Raw genomic sequence first — 20,546 nt, 5'->3', positions numbered from 1 at the left:
TCTCTCTAATAAGCATACATGAGCTATGTCAAAAACAAAAAAAACAAACAAAAAAAAATTGTAACAACAAATGGTAATTCTGCCTTTTGTATTCTACAAGATTTAAAAAAATAAATATGTATTTTGTATAATTATTAGTCTAAATGTTAGTATTATTTTAATTTTGGTTTATAACTGCATCTCGTTTTCTGCATAGTGTGAGAGACTAATGCCTTTAAAAATATAACTAGTTTATGTTTTGGGAGACACACTGTATAAAAATTTAGTGACATCAGCAACAGCAAGGAATAGGCCAAGTGCTGAAGAGAAGCCGAATTCTTATGCTATTGAAGTTAAGTCAGTATAAATTCAAATTCAAGTGTTAAATAAATTTGGGATTTGAGATACAATTCCTATGGTAACAACAAAGTAAACAGCTTTAGAATATACACAAAAGAAAATTAGAAAGAAATTTAAATATTTCACTACAAAAAAACAGCTAGACACAAAAGAAGACAATAATGGAAAAATGAGGGACAAAAAGGCAATAAGACATATAGAAAACAAATAGCAAAAGGGTAGAACTAAGTCTCTCCTTATCAGTAATTATTTTAAGTGCAAATGAATTAAACTCTCCTATTAAAAGAGACTGGCAGAATGGGTTAAAAAAAGCATGTTCAAAGTACTATTTATAAGAGACTCTAGATTTAGAGTCAAATAGATCAAATATGAAAGAATGATAAAAAGATATTTCATGTAAATAGTAACCAATAGAGAGCAGGGGTGTCTATACTAATATCAAACAACAAGACTGTGTCAAATACAAAGAAGGACATTATGTATTCACAAGCGTTCCATGGAACAAGTTTAATATTGATTATAAATATTCTGAACTTAATGACAAACCATAAAAATATATAAAGGAAAGACTGACAGAAATTAAGAGATAGATAGACAATTTACAACCTAATAGGAGACTTCTATTCATCTCAATACTGAACAGAACACTAGACAGAAGATAAATAAGGAAATAGAGGGCTTTAACAGCATAATAACCTGATAAAATATATACAGAATTCTCTACCCAGGAACAGACGCATGCACATTCATCTCAAGTGCAGATGGACATTGTTCAGGATGGACAATGTTAGACCAGATTAAGTCTTAATAGGTTTAACGACATAAATATGTCAAGTAACTTCCCCAGGATGAAATTAGAAATTAACAACGTGAGGATAACTGGAAAGTTCACAAATTTGTGGAAATTAAATAGCAAAGTCTTAAGCAACCAATAGATCAAAGGAGAAATCACGAGGGAAATTAAAAAATACTTAGAGGAAAATGAAAATGCAGCATACTCAGACTTATGGAACACTGTGAAAACAGTGTGAAGGGTGGACGGTACAGCTATAAACACTTACATTAAAAAACAAGAAATATCTCAAATTAACATCCTAAATTTACAAATTAAGGAACTAGAAAAAGAACAAACTAAACCCAAAGCTAGTGGAGGGAAGGAAACAATAAAGATTGAAGTGGACATTAAAAAAAAAACAGAATAGAGGGGATCAGCAGATGGCCTAATAGTTATGTCACTGGACTCCCACGTAGTCGCTCGTGGTTCGAGTCTCAGACTCGGTGGCTTAAAACTCACACCAGGTGCATGCATGCTCAAGATCCCAAGAGAAGAATGAAGGAGAAGGGGTTGTGGAATGGCCATATCCCCTGTGGGGATGATTTCTCTCTCTCTCTCTGGTGAGCGTATGCACCCTATAGCAAAAACCTCTCTCTGAACAAATAGAAAATAGAAAAACAATAGAGAAACATCAATGAACCCAAAAGCTGGTTCATGGAAATGATTTTTAAAAAATTGTTTAACTTTTGTTTTTATTTAAATAAAAAATTTAATAGCCTTTAGCTAGTTAGGCTAAGAAAAAACGAGAAGACTCAAATTACTAGAATTAGAAATGAAAGTGGAGACATTACTACTGACTCTATAGAAGTAACAGATTCTAAGACAGTATTATACACAATTTTATACTGATAAATTAAATAATATAGATGAAATGTACAATTTCCTAAAACAACAACAAAAAAAGCTATCACAACTAAATTATGAAGAAGTAGAAAATCTGAGTAGCCTGTAATTAGTAAGGTAATTGAATCAGTAATCAAAAATCTTCCAACAAAGAAAAGTCTTGGACTGGATAACTTTGCTGATGAATTCTACAAAAAAATAAAGATGTAACAACAACCGTCCTCAAACTTTTCCAAATAAAGAGAAGCATTTCCAAACTCAGTCTACAAGGCCGGCACTACATTGATGCCACAGCCAGGCAAAGACACTGCATGAAAAGAAAACTATAAAACAGTATCACTGATGAACAGTGATACAAAGATCCTCAACAAAATAATAGCAAACTGAATTCAGCAGCATATTAAAAGTACGTACCATGGCTAAGAGGAATTTATTTCTGGAATGCAAAAATGGTTCAAAATATAAAAACTAATCAATGTAAATCACAACGTTAACAAAATGCAGAGGGGGGAAAACCACACGGTCATCTCAATTGATGTAGAAAAAGAATTTGACAAAATTTAACACCCTTCCCTGATGAAAACACTTAGCACACTAAGAATAGAAGGAAACTACGTCAGCGAAATAAAAGCCATATACGAAACATCCACATGAACATCATACTCAGTAATGAAAGGCTGAAAACTTTTCCACTAAGATCAGCAACAAGACAAGGGTGCCTGCTTTTGTCACTTCTACTCAACCTGGTACTGAAGGTTCTAGTCAGAGTAATTAGGCAAGAACGAGAAATAAAATCTACCCAAATTGGAAAAGAAAAAGTCAAATGATCTCTGTTAACAGATGATATGATTTTACAAATTAAGCCCCTAATCTGAAAATCCAAAATCGTAAACTCTCCAACATGTGAAATTTTTTTGACTGCTGACATGAACACTTACATTAAAAAACACGAAATATCTCAAATTAACATCCTAAATTTACAAATTAAGGAACTAGAAAAAGAACAAACTAAACCCAAAGCTAGTGGAGGGAAGGAAACAATAAAGATTGAAGTGGACATTAAAAAAAAAACAGAATAGAGGGGATCAGCAGATGGCCTAATAGTTATGTCACTGGACTCCCACGTAGTCGCTCGTGGTTCGAGTCTCAGACTCGGTGGCTTAAAACTCACACCAGGTGCATGCATGCTCAAGATCCCAAGAGAAGAATGAAGGAGAAGGGGTTGTGGAATGGCCATATCCCCTGTGGGGATGATTTCTCTCTCTCTCTCTGGTGAGCGTATGCACCCTATAGCAAAAACCTCTCTCTGAACAAATAGAAAATAGAAAAACAATAGAGAAACATCAATGAACCCAAAAGCTGGTTCATGGAAATGATTTTTAAAAAATTGTTTAACTTTTGTTTTTATTTAAATAAAAAATTTAATAGCCTTTAGCTAGTTAGGCTAAGAAAAAACGAGAAGACTCAAATTACTAGAATTAGAAATGAAAGTGGAGACATTACTACTGACTCTATAGAAGTAACAGATTCTAAGACAGTATTATACACAATTTTATACTGATAAATTAAATAATATAGATGAAATGTACAATTTCCTAAAACAACAACAAAAAAAGCTATCACAACTAAATGAGGAAGAAGTAGAAAATCTGAGTAGCCTGTAATTAGTAAGGTAATTGAATCAGTAATCAAAAATCTTCCAACAAAGAAAAGTCTTGGACTGGATAACTTTGCTGATGAATTCTACAAAAAAATAAAGATGTAACAACAACCGTCCTCAAACTTTTCCAAATAAAGAGAAGCATTTCCAAACTCAGTCTACAAGGCCGGCACTACATTGATGCCACAGCCAGGCAAAGACACTGCATGAAAAGAAAACTATAAAACAGTATCACTGATGAACAGTGATACAAAGATCCTCAACAAAATAATAGCAAACTGAATTCAGCAGCATATTAAAAGTACGTACCATGGCTAAGAGGAATTTATTTCTGGAATGCAAAAATGGTTCAAAATATAAAAACTAATCAATGTAAATCACAACGTTAACAAAATGCAGAGGGGGGAAAACCACACGGTCATCTCAATTGATGTAGAAAAAGAATTTGACAAAATTTAACACCCTTCCCTGATGAAAACACTTAGCACACTAAGAATAGAAGGAAACTACGTCAGCGAAATAAAAGCCATATACGAAACATCCACATGAACATCATACTCAGTAATGAAAGGCTGAAAACTTTTCCACTAAGATCAGCAACAAGACAAGGGTGCCTGCTTTTGTCACTTCTACTCAACCTGGTACTGAAGGTTCTAGTCAGAGTAATTAGGCAAGAACGAGAAATAAAATCTACCCAAATTGGAAAAGAAAAAGTCAAATGATCTCTGTTAACAGATGATATGATTTTACAAATTAAGCCCCTAATCTGAAAATCCAAAATCGTAAACTCTCCAACATGTGAAATTTTTTTGACTGCTGACATGATGTCACATATGAAAAATTCTGTACCTGACCTCATATGATGAATAACAGTCAAGATGCTGCAATAAAAATATTGTATAAAATTATGTTCAGGCCCTGAGTATAAGATATACATGAAACATGAGTGAATTTTATATGTAGACTTGGGATCTAGCCTCAAGATATCTCATTATATCCATGTGAATATTCCAAAATGTGAGGGGAAAAAACCCTAAAATTCAAAACATGAAGCATGTGAGGGTCACAAAAGGGGAAACCTATCTGTTGATAGCATATATGATAGTATCTTTGACTGGACTAATATTTAGTGTACTCATGCTGGGAAAATTCATTTTGCATACTGTAATGATATACAGTGATTGAATGTATATAAAAAATAAAATATATTTAAAAGGGGGGGAAAAAAAACCCTAACAAGGAAAAGTACCAATATAACCCAAAAAATACAAAAATACCCCAACCAACCAAACAAACAAACAAAAGCAAAAACAAAAAAACAAACAAACAAAACCCACTTCCGGTCCCAAGCATTTTGGATAAGGGAGTCTCAGTCTGTATATGTAGAAAACCCTAAATAGTCTATCAAGTCTATTAGAACTAATAAATGAATTCTGTAAAGTAGCAGGATACAATGTCAACAGACAAAAATCAGTTATGTTTTTATATGCTAACCATGAACAATCTGAAAATTAAATTAAGAAAATAATTGCATTAACAATAGCATGAAAAAATATATAGGAATTAAATTAACCAAGGAAATGAATGACTTATACAATGAAAACTACAAAATATTGATGAAAGAAATTAAAGAAGACATAAATATGAAAACACATTCCATATTTAACAATATCTTAAGACGTCATACTATTTAAAGAAATTTACAGATTCAATGCAATCAAGTGATTCACTTTAATACCATGCAATCAATATTATGCTTTTTGACAAAAAAAATAGGAAAACCATCCTTAAATTTATATGGAATCTCAAAGTACCCTAAATAGCCAAAACAATCTTGAAAAGTAAGAACAAAACTAGAAAGCTCTTCTTGTTTTCAGAACTTACTGCCGAACGACAATAATCAAAACATTGTGGTACCGGCATAAGGAAAGACACGTAGATCAATAGAATAGAATGAAGAGTACATAAATAAATCTTCACATATTTGTGAAGAAATAAATAGTCCATCATGTCCATCCAGTGGGAAAAGGACAATCTTTTCAATAAGTGGTAATGGGAAAACTGATATTTACATGCCCAAAGAATGAAGTTGGTTCCTTACACACCACCTTATACAAAGATGAACTCAACCTGAGTCAAACACCTAAATGTTAGCCTAAAAATATAAAACTTTTAGATAAAACATAGGTCACAGCTTCAACACATTGGATTTAGCAGTAATTTCTTATACTACACCAAAGGACATGGACAGCAAAATAAAGAAACAAATTGGACTTCATAAATACGAAAAATTATATGTATCGAAAGACACTCTCAGGGACAGGAGGTGGTGTAGTGATTAAGGTGCTGGACTCCCACATGGCCAACCACAGTAGGAGTCCTGGACCCTCATGCTAGGTGTGTTTGCTTGCATGCCCAAAATCCTGATAGGAGAATGAAGGAGAAGGGATTGTGGCATGGCCATCCTCCCCCATGGGAGTGATTTCTCACTGTCTCTCTGTCTCTTGACAAGCACATGTGCCCTATAGCAAAAATATCTCTCTAAAAAATATAAAAGACACTTGGGCGCTGGACTCCCACATGGCCAATTGTGGTTTGAATCCTGGACCTGACAGCTTACTTTCTCACTTTCGCTCTCTCTTTCTCACTCTGTCCCTCTCTGGTCAAAATAAAATAAAATAAAATAAAATAATTCTTAAAAAAATAAGAATAAAAGACACTCTAAATAGAATAAATACCTCACGTAATGGGAGAAAATATTTGCAAATGATATATCTGATAAGGTATTAATACCTGAATATATAGAGAACTTCTAAAACTCAACAACAAAAAATGAAGAACCAAATTCATAAAACGGGCAAAGTATTTAAACAGACATTTCTCCAAATGAGATATATAAATGGCCAATAAATGTATGAAAAGATGCTTAACATCATTAGTCATCAGGGAAATGCAAATCAATGTCACACTCATGAAGCTGGCTATTATCAAAAAGTAAATAAATAATGAGGGTGAATGTAGAATAACTAGAACCCTTGTTTGAGCATTTGTTGGTGAGTGTAAAATGGTGTAGCTGCTAAAGTAAATAATGGTCATTTAAAAAGTCAAAAATAAAATTATCTTATAATCCACCAATTTTTGTATAAACTCAAAGGAATTGAAATAAGATCTTGAGATGTTTGCATATCCATGTTCATAGAAGTATTATTACTGATAGGTAAAATGTGGAAACAACCCAAGTGTCCATTGACAGATGAATGGATAAGCAAAATGTGGTATGTACATGCGATTGAATATTATTTCTTTTTTAATGTTAGTTTTTAAAACAAGTTTTATTGTGTATAGTTAAGGTATACGACACGATGTTGTGGGACACATAGAGAAAGTAAAAAGGTTACCATATTGAATATGGGACACATATTGATAGTAAAAATGTTTCCCATTTATTTGCTTTGTGGCAAGCTCAGCTAAAATCTCATTTTGCATGGATTCCGCATATGGCACAATTTTATTATCTATAAGGTCTCATGGGTATTACACGTTGTACATCAGATCTCTAGATTTGTTCCGACACATGCTGCAACATGAGTGAACCTCAAGGATGTTATGGGAAGTAAAATAAGCCAGTCACTAAAAGGCAGATACTGTATGATTCCACTTTTATGAAATACGTAGAGTAGTTAAATTCATAGAGATAGAAAATAGAATTTTGGTTGCTCTGGGCTGGTGGGAGAAGGGAATGGGACATTATTGTTTAAATGAGTAAAAAGTTTTAGCTTTACAGTACGAAAAATGTTCTTGACGTGAATGGTGGTAATGGCTGCACAGGCATTATGAATACATTTTCTTTTTAAATAATTACTTTATTTAACTTTATTTGTTTATTTTAAATTAGACCAGAGAAGGACAGAGTGAGAGAGAGACAGACAGAGAGAGAAGAAAGCAAGCTGCCAGGTCCAGGTCTCAAACTAGGGTCGGCCATGTGGGAATCCAGTGTCCTAAATCACCATGCCACCTGCTGGCCCCATGAATACATTTAATACCACTGACCCTGTATTCTTAAAATGCTAAAGATGGTACATTTTATTTTATGATATATATGTGTGTATATGTGTGTGTGTGTATTTTTAACCAGAATTTTAAAAAGAAAGCAGAAAAAAAATTCCCTGAGAAGATTCTCTCTCATTTCTATGCCCTATCTGCTCAAACCTGGCCATGAATAAACCCCTATAATGAGTATTTTTTTTGGAGGGGGGGGCGGGATGGAGCTGTTGGGTATATTTCCATATATTTTTATTAAAATACCTATTCAAATAAACAAGTATAGTCTTTCTGACCTCTTTTTAAAAAGTAACTTATTTACATTTAATTGTCGTACATCTTTGTGGGTGCCATATGGATTTTCAAAGCATGTGTGCAGTGTGTGATAAGCAAATCAAGGATATTGCCATTTTTTTAAACCAAGTTATGGCATACTAAAATACACTCTGCTTCTGCAGCTTGCTTTTTTTTTAAACTTGAACTCTATTTTGAAGATCTTAGAGATCTTTCCATAGATCCTAAGGACTCTGAAATCCATACTTTTAGCTTCCCCAAAACCCCTAAGCTCCCATCCCTCCATCCTATGAGCTCCTCAAAGTCAGCGTCTCCCAAACCTGCCCTCCTCCTGACCTCTCTATTGTTCCTAAGCTCTGTGGTCCTTCCCATATTCCCAACTCAAAACCTCAGTCACTCTTGCCTCTTTCTCTTCCTGCTTTCGGAGGAATTTGCTATGTCTTTTCAGTTACACTTGGAATACTTTACCCTGGATCTGGTTCTCTACTCCCTTCCTCCACCTTGACCTTCCGTTCCCATTGTCTCACCCAGGACTCTTTCTGGGGGCCAGTTCTGCTTCTCCAATCCACCCTGCACACTGTTACCAGATGGATCTTAAGTGAGCAAAGTGCCGATGCCCTCACACACAGGTGTGGGCACTTTCCACTGCCCCCTCCACCTGCTCCCTTCCGACAGGAATCCTCTATCTTGGATGAAGAGAGGGCAGTCGCTACTCCCAGACTCTTTCCATCCTTTCTAGTGTCTTCACCCTTGCTCAGGCTGCTTGAGTTGTCTTCCTTTTCCGCTTGTAAGAATCCTTCCCTCCTTTAAAGGCTCCAGGCAAAACCATTGGGAATGACCTCTTTGGAGTCTACACTCTCACATTTGTCCTGGCCTAGTAAAATGCGTTCAGGTCAGTTCCAGCTCTCACTTGATCCTGCCTTGGGTAAGGGACTGCAAGTTCCTGGAGGCTAAGCCTGTGTTTCCTGTATCTCTCTGTTGGTCCATACATTAGTGCCCACTCACCTGGCCCTTTGTAGGTATGCTTTTGGAATTTAATGAGTTGATTTTAACTGTCTCTCCTTATTGCCCTTTAAAGCCCACCTGATTTTTCTCTTGTTTATATTCTTTTCCTTTCTTTTATTTTGCAGTGGCTTTTATTATTATTTTACTTCTTTGCAAAAATTTCAGCTGGTTGGTCTTAATGAATGTTGTACAGTCCTGGCCCTCCTGCAGCTTCTTGCCCTAGTTCAAGTTCATTACTTTGACTCACATAGCAGCAGGAAGCCCCAAGACGCAGTCCTTGGCAGGTTAGTTTCCTGTACTTCTTGTTAAGTGGATCATGATATTTGGAAGCTTGAGAGGGAGAACGAGACCTGGTAGGAGTGAATTCCATCCTTTCTTTTTGCAGTCTCTTGCTCGTTCAAGATTCATAAAGCAATAAAGTTGGTGCATTTAGAATCCTTCCACATTTCATGAGGGGTGGAGGATCTGGGACAATGTCCACCTTTGTCTTTGAAGACACATGACTGTGTAATAGCACTTTAATGTCACTCTGCCAAGCCTGGACAGGCCACATTTGTTAGACCAATTCTGAATTTCTATTTGTCTCAATTTCCTTAGGATGGTGGGGGGATAGGGGGTGGGGATGTTGGCACTAGATTTCTGGGTACAGCATCAGCTTTTGGGGTGTTCTTGGCCCTATTAAACCAGGACTTACTAAAGAGGCCCTCTCCTCAGTCAGAATCTGAATAGAACCTTTATGCTACCAGGAGGGCTGGCTTCAAGCTATATATTAGAAGGAGAAGTCTTCATTTATAGAAGGTCACAGAAAATGTGCTGGGTCCTTACACTCAAGAAGCAGCACTGAGAAACATCCTGAGAAAGAGAGAGAGAGCTGAAGGGGGCCTATGCTGATTATTTCTCCAACTGTGAGCCTGGAAGAATCTCCCTTTGTTCAATGAAGTAAAAAGGGAGTGTATGGGGAAAAAAAAAAACACTTTTTTTCCCTATTATTTCACTCGCAACACTCAATATTTCTAGTCATCAAAGTGAGCTTTCCTCCTCACCAAGAAATTCCCCAATTCTCCTCAGATGCTGACTGGGTGTCATACAGTAAAATTCATTTCTTTTACTCCCTACCGATGCAGGAACATGGGGGTACAGGGGTGATTGGGCCCAGCACCTTACAGCAGGACACTGGTTTTTGTCTCATGCTCACAAAAAATTAGAGACGCAGACACACAGAGCAGGTATAGCAAGATGAGAAGTATATTCAAGGCAAGGGAAGGAAACACAGAGCTCCCAAAAAGGGAGGGATCCTGGAAAATGGGTTGCCAAGGAGGGACTGGGGCGAGGGGTTTTTATCCAGGTCAGAAGGCTAGTTCAGGCTTGTTTTCAGGTGGGGCTGAAGCATGCTTTCCCCTGGTGGTGGAGAGGGGCACATGTTGGATGAATCCAGTTATTCTCCTAATTTTGGAGTGGATGCAAAGGTCAGGAGATTCTTTGTCTAGAGGCTTTGGGCCATAAAAATCATCATATCTTCTTCCCTGAGTGTGGTATGGCCTGGAAAAAGCATTTGTTTTAGTTCTAGGTCATGGTGCTTAGGTCAATCACTGAGCCCCCTGTTGCAAGCGGTCTCTCCTGACCAAGCAGCCAAGCTGTTTGTTTCCATCTTAAAACTTAGCCATCCTGTGATTCCGTTTTAGGCCTTGACCCTAACTATAATTTTAGGGTCCCTGTCTCCCACCTCACTACCTAGAGTTAGCAATTAGTTCCACAGACTGCCTTCAGTTCAGAAGACAGTCAAAGTCCAGGCTGCTACCTGTGTGTCTGACCATAAATTGGAGGTTCCCACCACCCCTTCCTTGGATTCAATCATTTGCTAGAACAGTTTATAGAACTCAGGAAAGTTTTTATTTACCTACTTATTATAAAGGGTACAACTCAGGAACTGCCAGATGGAAGAGGTGCAAGGGGCAAGGTGAGGGGGCAGGGTGAGGGGCTTCCATGCCCTCTCTGGGCACACCACTCTTCCTGTACCTTCATGAGCACCAGGCCAGAAGCTCTCTGAACCCCATGCATTAGGGATTTTTATAGAGGATTCATCACATAGGCGTGATTAGTTATTAACTCAAATTCCAGCTCCTCTTCCCTCCCTGAAGTGTGGGGGAGGAAGTAGGGACTGAAATTTCAAAACTTCTTATCATTGTTTGGGCTTTCTGGTGACCAGCTCCATCCAGGAGTCCACCAAGAATCACCTCATTCTAACAAATGATCAAACCATAAGGAAGAAATTCCAAGGGATTAGGAGCTCTGTCAGGAACTGGGGTCAAAGGCCAAATACTAGGGTAGAACAAAAGATGCTCCTTGTATTTCTATCACTTAGGAAAATATAAGGATTTTATGAGTGTTTTATTTATTTATTTATTTATTTATTTTTTGGAGAGGTTTTTGCTATAGGGCGCGTGCGCTCGCCAGACAGAGAGAGACATAGAGACAGAAAGCGAGAAATCACCCCCCAGGGGGGATGGTCACGCCGCAATCCCTTCTCCTCCATTCTCCTCTCGGGATCTTGGGCACGCATGCACACGCGCCCGGCGTGAGTTTTAAGCCACCAGGTCCGGGACACGAACCGCGGTCGACTACGTGGGAGTCCAGCGACATAGCCATTACGCTAACTGCTGGTTCCCTTATGAGTGTTTTATGAATACAAGGGTTTTTCCCACAGGAAATAAGGACAAAGACCAAACATATTGGGTCATCGGAAAAGTAATGACGCATTTTTGCATAGCAAAATACTCAGGACTTTTCTGAGGACCCAATATACTTATTGTTGTGGGATGGCTTTTGCAATAATATCCAGTTACTTGGTGTTTTGGACAAAGAACTGAATGAAATTCACCAATAATGAAAGAAAAAGGTAGTTTATTAAGTAAAAGCAAATGTACACTCCTAAGAGGTAGGAGCAGGCCTGAGCTGACAGAGTGGCTCAAAGGCCCCACAGTTAGTTACATTCAGTGAGGTTTATAATTTTTAAATCTTAGTCATGTTAGTTGACCGTTGGCTGGGCCCACTGATCTCATTTCATTGGCTCTATCAATGTAGCTGGGCCCACTGGTTTATCTCACTGGCCATATCAAATTGATTAATCAGTTAGACATCCCCCACTGGAAATCTCCTGCCTACATTACCTTGGGTAGGAAATTGTCTACTCTGATCAGTTTTTCTGTCTAGCCACATAGGCAGATGCTCTAGGTCCCTTTACCTGCTTCCATTTCTTAGCTTTCTCCTGCTTCATTATAGAAGATCACATTATTCCAGCAGGGGGTGATGATGGAAGGAGTGTATACTATTTTGACAACAAAAAGTCCAGGATTCCAGATGTCCTCACCTAAATAGCTGGAAGTAAATCCTCTTACGATCTAGACCTTTCTGCCAAGTCACATGTCCTCCTATCCTCTGGATCCTGAGTAACCGCCCCCACCCCCAGTGCTTCCTCTCTGGCCAAAGGGTCAGCACACATATAAAAAGTGCGCCCCATCTGAGACTTAGAGCCACGTGAAGTTAGCATTCAGAGGTGTCAAATACTAGGAAGACTGGGGCAGTCTTCTTCCTCTAGCTTTCAATTTTTCATTAGAAATGAGCTGCTCCCTTGGGGCCAGCAGTTGGCATGACGGTTGGGGTGCTGGACTCCCACATGGCCAACTGCAGTTTGAGTCTTGGACTTGGTGGCTTGCTTTCTCACTTTTCTTCTCTCTGGTGACTATCTGTATCAAGTTAAAAAATAATAATAATAATGATAAAATTAAATAAATAATTCTCTTTAAAAAAAAAAATGAGCTGCTCCCTTCACTTGGGCAAGAAGCATTTCAGAAGTATCATTTCTGCCCGTCAGCTTCTGGTCTGTAGTTCTCAGCCAAGAGCAGATCTGTGAGCACCGCCTGGTGCTGTGATGAGTTGCACCAGAGTTCCCTGTGGGCCCTTGAAATGCATCAATTGCACATTGCTGTGCCTCCCTTGCCCTGCAGCCGTGGGGCAGCGGCTGTTTTCAGTGATGGGTGGTCTATCTCCTTCTGCTACCTAGAAGGTGACTCTTTGGAGATAACCCCAATTCTCCTCCTGTTGAGAAGCATGGGTTTTGCCACATACTGTGGACCATCCTCTTCTAAGGGTCCAAGTGAGAATGGTGCCCACTACATCATAGCCAGGAGCTGGAGTGACTGCCTGGTGACCATATTTTAGTGAAGGTCTCATAAAGTCATCATAAAAAGTGACCCTTATCCTTGAGTTTCTAAAGCCTTCAAGAACTGTTAGTTCTCCTTGAGTGCCAGTTATTCAGGATGAGGTCCACTGTCTATGTAGCATACATATTCTAGTCGGAGACATTCAGCCCCAGCTAGGACTAGTGAAGATGACATGGAGTGAGGAGAGGGTCAGCACACGCATAAAAAAGTGTGCCTCATCTGAGACTTGGAGCCACGTGATGTTAGCTTTCAGAGGTGTCAAATACCAGGAAGACTGGGGCAGTCTTCTATCTCTAGCTTTCAGTTTTTTCTTTTTACAAATGCTAGATGACTGTGTGCAAACATCTTGTACTACTTTCAAGATAATTTCCTTGTCTTGAAAAATGCAGTTATTACATTAAAAGGAACCAGCATTTTATAGTGTCTTAATAAGTACTGCCAGTCAATATCTGGGACAAGTATACCAGGAATGCATAAGAGAGCCTATCTCTCTGTACCTCTGCCAGCATCCAGTAGCTTTCTTTCAGAAGTGTTTGCTAACTTGAAAGGCAAGATGATACCTCCTTATCACTTGATTTAGTATCCTTATAATTCCCAGTAAGGGTGAAATTTTAGATCCCTTTATCTTGTTGAATAATGAGAGAAAAATTGATTTCCTTCCAGTCATTCACTGACCACTCCTCCCATTTGGAAGCTAAACCTTTTCTTTCCCACTGACTTGCCATGCCAGTGGGAAAATGGTACCCGCTACATCATTGCCAGGAGCTGGAGTGTCTGCCTGGTGGACATATTTTAGTGACAAGCTTGTGAACTCTTCATAAGGCTTTTGGTGTTTTAAGAATGTTGAACAGGGACTAGAAAGTGGAACAGTGGTAAATCTCACACAGGAAGTTTCCCAGTTAGAGACGGGAGACTTCCCTGAGTACACTAGGAACCTGTTCAAGGCTGGAAAGTTCCTTGAGTTATGCTGGGCACATGAATGTCCATGATCCAGGATTGGCTGAAGGCTGAGGGTGAATTGCAGTGTCTAGACCTTCTTGGGGTGGTGTGTTTCTCCATATCTCTAGATCATGGAAAAAATAACCTTTTTCTTTTCTTTTTAGAAAAACAAAAAATAAAAGAATGCTGAACAATGTTCAGTAATGCTATCAGCTCTTCTTCATTTATGAGGTAGTGCCAAGGAGAAGAGCACAGTGATATCCATTGCACTGTATACAATAGGTCGAGCTGAGCTACTTTATGACTCTTATTTGTATCTTCTTTTTCTAGGAGATGGCCAGGTGGATTTTGATGAATTCATGACAATTCTTGGCCCCAAACTGGTGTCTTCAGAAGGTCGTGATGGTTTTCTTGGAAACACAATAGATAGCATATTCTGGCAGGTAAGTGAGAACTTTTAAGGTTGACAATAAACATGTGTCTGGGACTAACTTTTGACTCTGAATTGTTGAGCTTCTGTTCAGCATACAAGGTTCTCTTCTGATAGGAATATCATCTGTCCCTTGAGTTGGACATGTAAGTTGACCCATAGTAGGTCTTCTGAACAAAGAATCAAAACTGTACACTGGACATCTAAGTTGACCCATACTAGGTCTTCTGAACAAAGAATCAAAACTGTACTCATTAAAGATTTGGAGGAATGAGGGACCAGCAGTTAGTGTAATGGCTATGTCGCTGGACTCCCATGTAGCCGACCACAGTTCGAGTCCTGGACCCAGTGGCTTAAATTCACGCCGGGTGCATGTGCGTGCGTGCCCAAGATCCCGAGAGGAGAATAGAGGAGAAGGGATTGCGGTGTGGCCATCCCCCCTGGGGGGTGATTTCTCACTTTCTGTCTCTCTGTTTCTCTCTGTCTTTCTGGTGAGCGCACGCGCCCTATAGCAAAAACCTCTCTGGAAAAAAAAAAAAAGATTTGGAGGAATGAAATATATCCCTATTTCTTCTTGATAGCAGAAATTTTACATTTTTGGAGAAGTGAGATTCTTTCACTTTTGATTTATATAAGTTTTTCCTGGAGACACTTTAAAAAGTCTCACTGGTATTATGTGAGCCAGTTTTGCCTCTGATCCTGGTTCCAGGAGATCTTTGCTGAGAGGATAGTGTGGTTGCCTCTTTTCTTTGGATCATATTGATACTCACGTCCTTAACAGGACAGAATGGTTTTACCTAAGAATGTGTATTCCATGCTTTTCAATTTACCGTGATTTTTATCTTATCTAATCTCTTAGGGAGTTCCAAATACCCATACTCTAATTATTAAAGCGTTTCCATGTCATTTTTATGTGAATTCTTTAATCTGAAAATGTGACTATTATTTCATGAATATGGGATGTGGGGAATGAATTATCAGTTATTATGTTTAAATTTGAGTTAACTAAGTTGTCTGTCAAGGTAAATCAAATGACTGGTTAGACTTATAAAACATCTTTCAAACACAGCATGATTTCTTTAATTTCTTGACATGTGTTTTTTCCTTCACCAAAGAGAATCTCTGTAATCTAGATTAGGATTGCATTTTACATGTATCTAGTCTTATTCTGGTAACTAACTTGCATATGACCAACAGGTATTTATTAAGAATTTATGTGCTTTGTAATCTCTTAGTCATGAATTTTACAAAAGACACTTGAGACTCAGAACTGGCTATTAAAGAATTTGACTGGAGAAACACAATTAAGAGAAAGAAAACAAAGAAGTGATTATTTAGTGTGATGGTCATTAGACTATAATCTTCTTGAAGCTGGAGACGTCCCTATTGTAGCCTCCTCAGCCCCTAACACATTGAACATAGTAGGTCCTCAGTTTTCAATAGAATGAACAGAAGACCAAGAAGAAAAAATGGTAGTATTGAAGGGTCAGGTAATGCTTTAAGGAATGGGGCACTTGCTTTGAATCTTGAAATATGGGTGAGATTAAGTACAAAGGAAGAAAAGAGGGCATTTTATCAGCTGTGGTGATGTGCACTGCTAAAACACTGAGTTCTATAGTCTGAGGCCACACAGGAGTCCTGAATTCAATGCCAAGTCCAACCTAAAGGCCAGGCGTAGTAGCATGCTCCTGTAATCCCAGAAACTTGAGAAGATGATGAAACATAGCAGGATTTAGTCTGAAAAAGAGCCAGGTGTAGTGGTTGTGTGCCTCTGGGTTCAGCTACTCGGGAGGGTTGAGGAGCATGACTCAATGAAACCTTGTCTTAGGAAAAGAAAGAATAGAAAGAAAGAAAAAGAAGAAAAGAAGTTTGGAAAGGGCTGGAGGCAGTGCACCCAGCAAAGGCATTGGCCATACCAAGGTATAGCTTAAAGGGAAGACTGCAGTGCCCACCACAGGGTGGGTTGTGGACCTGAGGAAAGAGCAGGGACAAAACTGACTCCGAAGTTCCCACCCTGCCATTCTTGACAGGAATAAGCTCCTGGGGATGCAGAGACATCTTGTGGAGCTGAATTCTAAACAGAATATGCTGAGTGCAAGGTGAGGGTCAGATGACCAAGAAGAGGAGGAATGTCTGTGTGCAACTGACATCATTCAGGGCTGGAGTACTGACAAGAGGCCGGGCTGGACACTCAGATTTTGGATTCATTAGAGCTGGTTGATGAAATCATGGGCCAGGATGTACTCTCTAAGGGAAGCTGGAGAAATGAGGATAAGCAGAGGGAAAGGACACGGTTCTGAGGACATCCAGGGCAGGGAAAGTTGGATAGGAGCCTCTGAACCCTGAACTGCTGCTAGATTCAGGAGAACACTGTATCCTAGACCATGGTTAGGATCTATGTGGTGAGAATATTTCTCTACTTCTGAAGCCTTGTGGCAGTGCCTCAACATAGAGAAGGACGGGCAGGTAGAAATAAGACATGAGCACAGAATTAAGAGGCTGGAGAAGCATCATTTCCTACCTGCCCATCTTTCATCCCATGTAGGTCTACTCTGGATGGGCAACTGAAAGTTGCTATCCTCTGTGGCCTCCCTTCTTCATTGTTTCTACTCTATGAGGTCTTTATAAAAACTTAATGGAAAGTATGTATTATGAAAAACACTATGCATGAATTTCAAAATTTTTACACCAAAATAAACTTATACTTTAATCCATACTCCATAAACATTTTGTTGTTGTTGTTGTTTTAGAGAGAGATTTTTTGCTACAGAGCATGCACACTCACTGGAGAGACAGAGAGGGTTAGAAAGTGAGAAATCACTCCCTGCAGGGAACGGCCATGCCACAATCCCTTCTCCTCCATTCTTCTCCTGTGATCTTGGGTTCACATGCCTGGTGTGTTTTAAGCTGCCAGGTCTGGGACTCAAACTGTGTTCAGCTACATGGAAGTCCAGTAACATAACTATTACACCATCTGCTGGCCCCGCCATGAACTTTTTGAAGTTCTCTTATGTTTCTATGAAGCTTTCTCCCCTTTGCCTCTGTCTTTAGGGCTCACTAACCTAGAAGAATGCTCCGTGGTTTCCCTAACTTTAAGCATTTTTCCTGGAATCCATTCTGGAGAGTAAGGAGCTGCAGGCACTTTTACCTCAAGTAGAGACCACCCATATTCCTGATTTGTCACAGTAGAGCAACCACAGAGCAAGGCAATATTTCTCTTACAATGTATTAACTGCCTCTAGCATAATGTGGACATGCCATTATGTTTACAAAATCTTTGTGCTTTCTTTCTTTTATTTTTTTTTAAATGAGGGAAAGACTGGTTCCTTGGATTTGTTTGTTTGTTTGTTTCCTTTTTATAAAGTTTATTTCTTCCATGAGTGAGAACAACAGAAAGAGACAGAGAGCAAGGACACAACCAAACAGGATCTTGACATTGTGATCCACTGCCAGCCTCAGCCAGCCCTGGATCATGTGTGTCCAGTGGATTCAGGGAGGTCTCTGGTTGTGAACCCAGAACCTTTCCATGTGGGTCACAGAATTGCAGAATGTTGTGTTTTATCACTGCACCACTGTCTGGCCTTGTCTCAGTGTTTTTGTCTTACCAAAGACCCACCTTCTCTTTCAGAGTGAAAAAAATAATGGGGTAGGGGAAAAGAGAAAAAGAAAGAAATTTTCCTTCTGAATATTTAAATGAATGCTGAAATGCACAGAGTGGTGGCTGTGGGATTTCTTTCCTGCTGGTGCTCACCCAGCTCAGAATTTTATGACTAGCAACTAAGAACAGAGACAGCTATCAATTTACAATAGTCAATCTCTCTTGCCTCCCCCTACTTCCTGCCCATTCTGAGAGAGCAAGAAAAAAAATGGTACTTGAAACATTCAGAACATTCGGTCCTTCCAGGAAAAATGTTTATATTCCCATTGCTTGAATGGTTTTTCAAGTTAAAAAAAAAAGCTATGTGTACATGTGTGTATATGCTTGTATATATGTGTGTGCATACATGTATATACACGTGTCTGCTTTGTTAGTCATAGGGGTTGAAGCTAGTATAAAAGCGAGGAGCAGAAAGGCCGAGGATATTGATATCATCCTCTGATAAATGTAAAGAAGATCATCCTATTTAAAATACTTTGGCGAGGTTTCCCAGCAGAAACAGTTTCGTCTGGAAACAGACATGAGTATATCTGGGTGGGTATCAGAATCTATGGTGGGATATTACATTACACCAAAATCTAGGGGCATAAAAAACCAAATATGTACTGTCTCATGCCGTTTCTGTGGGTCAGCAGCCAAGCCGAGTTGTTCTGGCTCCAGGTCTCATGGTTGCAGTCAAGATGCTGACCAGAGAACCAGCAGTTAGCATAATGGCTATGTCACTGGACTCCCATGTAGTCGACTGCGGTTCGCGTCCCAGACCCGGTGGCTTAAAACTCACGCCAGGCACGTGTGCATGCGTGCCCAAGATCCCGAGAGGAGAATGGAGGAGAAGGGACTGCGGCGTGACCATCCCCCCTGGGGGGTGATTTCTCACTTTCTGTCTCTATGTCTCTCTCTCTGTCTGGCGAGCGCATGCGCCCTATAGCGAAAACCTCTCCAAAAATAAAAAAGATGCTGACTGGGGCTGTGATCATCTGATGTCCTGACTGGAGTTGCAGGATGTGCTTCCAAGTGGCTCACTCACATGGCGGTCAAGGCAATGCTGGCTGTCGGCAGGAGCCTCAGGTTCCCACCACATGGGCTCTCTGAGGTGCTGCTTGAGTGTCCTCTTGACATGGCAACGGCCTCTCAGAAGCAATGATTCAAGAGAGTACAAGGCAGTAGTTATGATGTCTTTTAACTTGGAAGTCAAACTTGATCGTTTCTACAATGTGTGATCATTACACAGGTCGTTTGTATTCAGCGTGGTAGGGGACACCCTCTTGCTGAACTAGGAGTCGAGGGTCACTAGGGGGCATCTTGAAGGCTGGCTACTGCAAAGGGCAAAGATTCTGTATTTGGGTTTCACTTTCAGACCCAACATCGCCATTACAAACCCTTGATTTTCCAAAGGCTTTGACTTCTTCCTCCTACCTTAGAGGAAACCTGTGACCCTGGCTGTTTTCTGTATTCCTGAGAAGTGATTTTACGAGGCGCAGGCTCATTCTTCCTAATTAAAACTGTTTCTCAGTGTTCTCTTCCTATCAGCATTTTAGCCTACACAGCTAAGGGTAAATCAAATCAAATGGGATTGCACAAAAATGATTATTTATCGGTTGGTTCTAGTCTTGGAAGTTATGAGCCCTAAGTTCATTGTAGAAAATCGCTGTTGATGAGAGGACAATGCATAGGTTACCAATGCTGCTTCTTTCTGAAGGAGGAAGTCCAAGAATCATGTCTTGGGGTTTTTGGTGCTCCCAGGCACTCAGCCCTCTGAATGTGAGACTCACAGACTTCTTGGTAACCAGCTTGGAACCTCATTCTCTCTCTTATTCTCCTTTTTTTTAAAAAAAAATTTCTTCCATGAGAGAGAGAGAGAGACAGAGATAGCACCTCCAGAAGGGTTCCAGCATTGCAGTCTGCCCCCAGCCTCAGCCAGCTCCAGATCACAGACACATACTTGCCCAGCATACTCAAGGAGACCTCTGGATGTGAACCCAGAACCTTCCCATGTTGGTCAGCCTCACCAAGTTTTGTGCTTTACCACCAGGGTCACTATCTGGCCCCCAGAACTTTTCTGTTTTGTAGTAAATAACATGTGGAACTTTTACTGTGTTCTTACTCTTCATTTGTTGAGTTTCTGTGAGTGCACTTTTATTACAGTGATAGACTTGAGGAGCAAAGGTGAAAACATAAAATTGTGTTTGGAGTGAGCCTTAGGAGTTGGTGTATGGTATTGGTGGAGAGGAGAGAAGCAAGTGACTGAACCGGTAGGACTTGGGATGGGGGGACAACATTCC

General features: G+C 39.5%; 1 protein-coding gene across 1 annotated transcript in view; it reads left to right on the top strand.

Annotated features, from left to right (window-relative positions):
- CALN1 (calneuron 1) overlaps positions 1-20,546 on the top strand; it is a 579,183-nt gene that overhangs the window by 366,826 nt on the left and 191,811 nt on the right. The window contains exon 5 of the mRNA XM_006155014.3: positions 14,507-14,619. Within this exon, the coding sequence (XP_006155076.1) occupies positions 14,507-14,619 (113 nt within the window). The remainder of the gene's footprint in view (positions 1-14,506; positions 14,620-20,546) is intronic.

The sequence above is a fragment of the Tupaia chinensis genome, unplaced genomic scaffold (genome assembly GCF_000334495.1).
Source record: "Tupaia chinensis unplaced genomic scaffold, TupChi_1.0 Scaffold000429_1, whole genome shotgun sequence".
Taxonomy (NCBI): domain Eukaryota; kingdom Metazoa; phylum Chordata; class Mammalia; order Scandentia; family Tupaiidae; genus Tupaia; species Tupaia belangeri.
The sequence above is the reverse complement of the archived record's forward strand: the minus strand, read 5'-3'. Positions and strand labels throughout refer to the sequence as shown.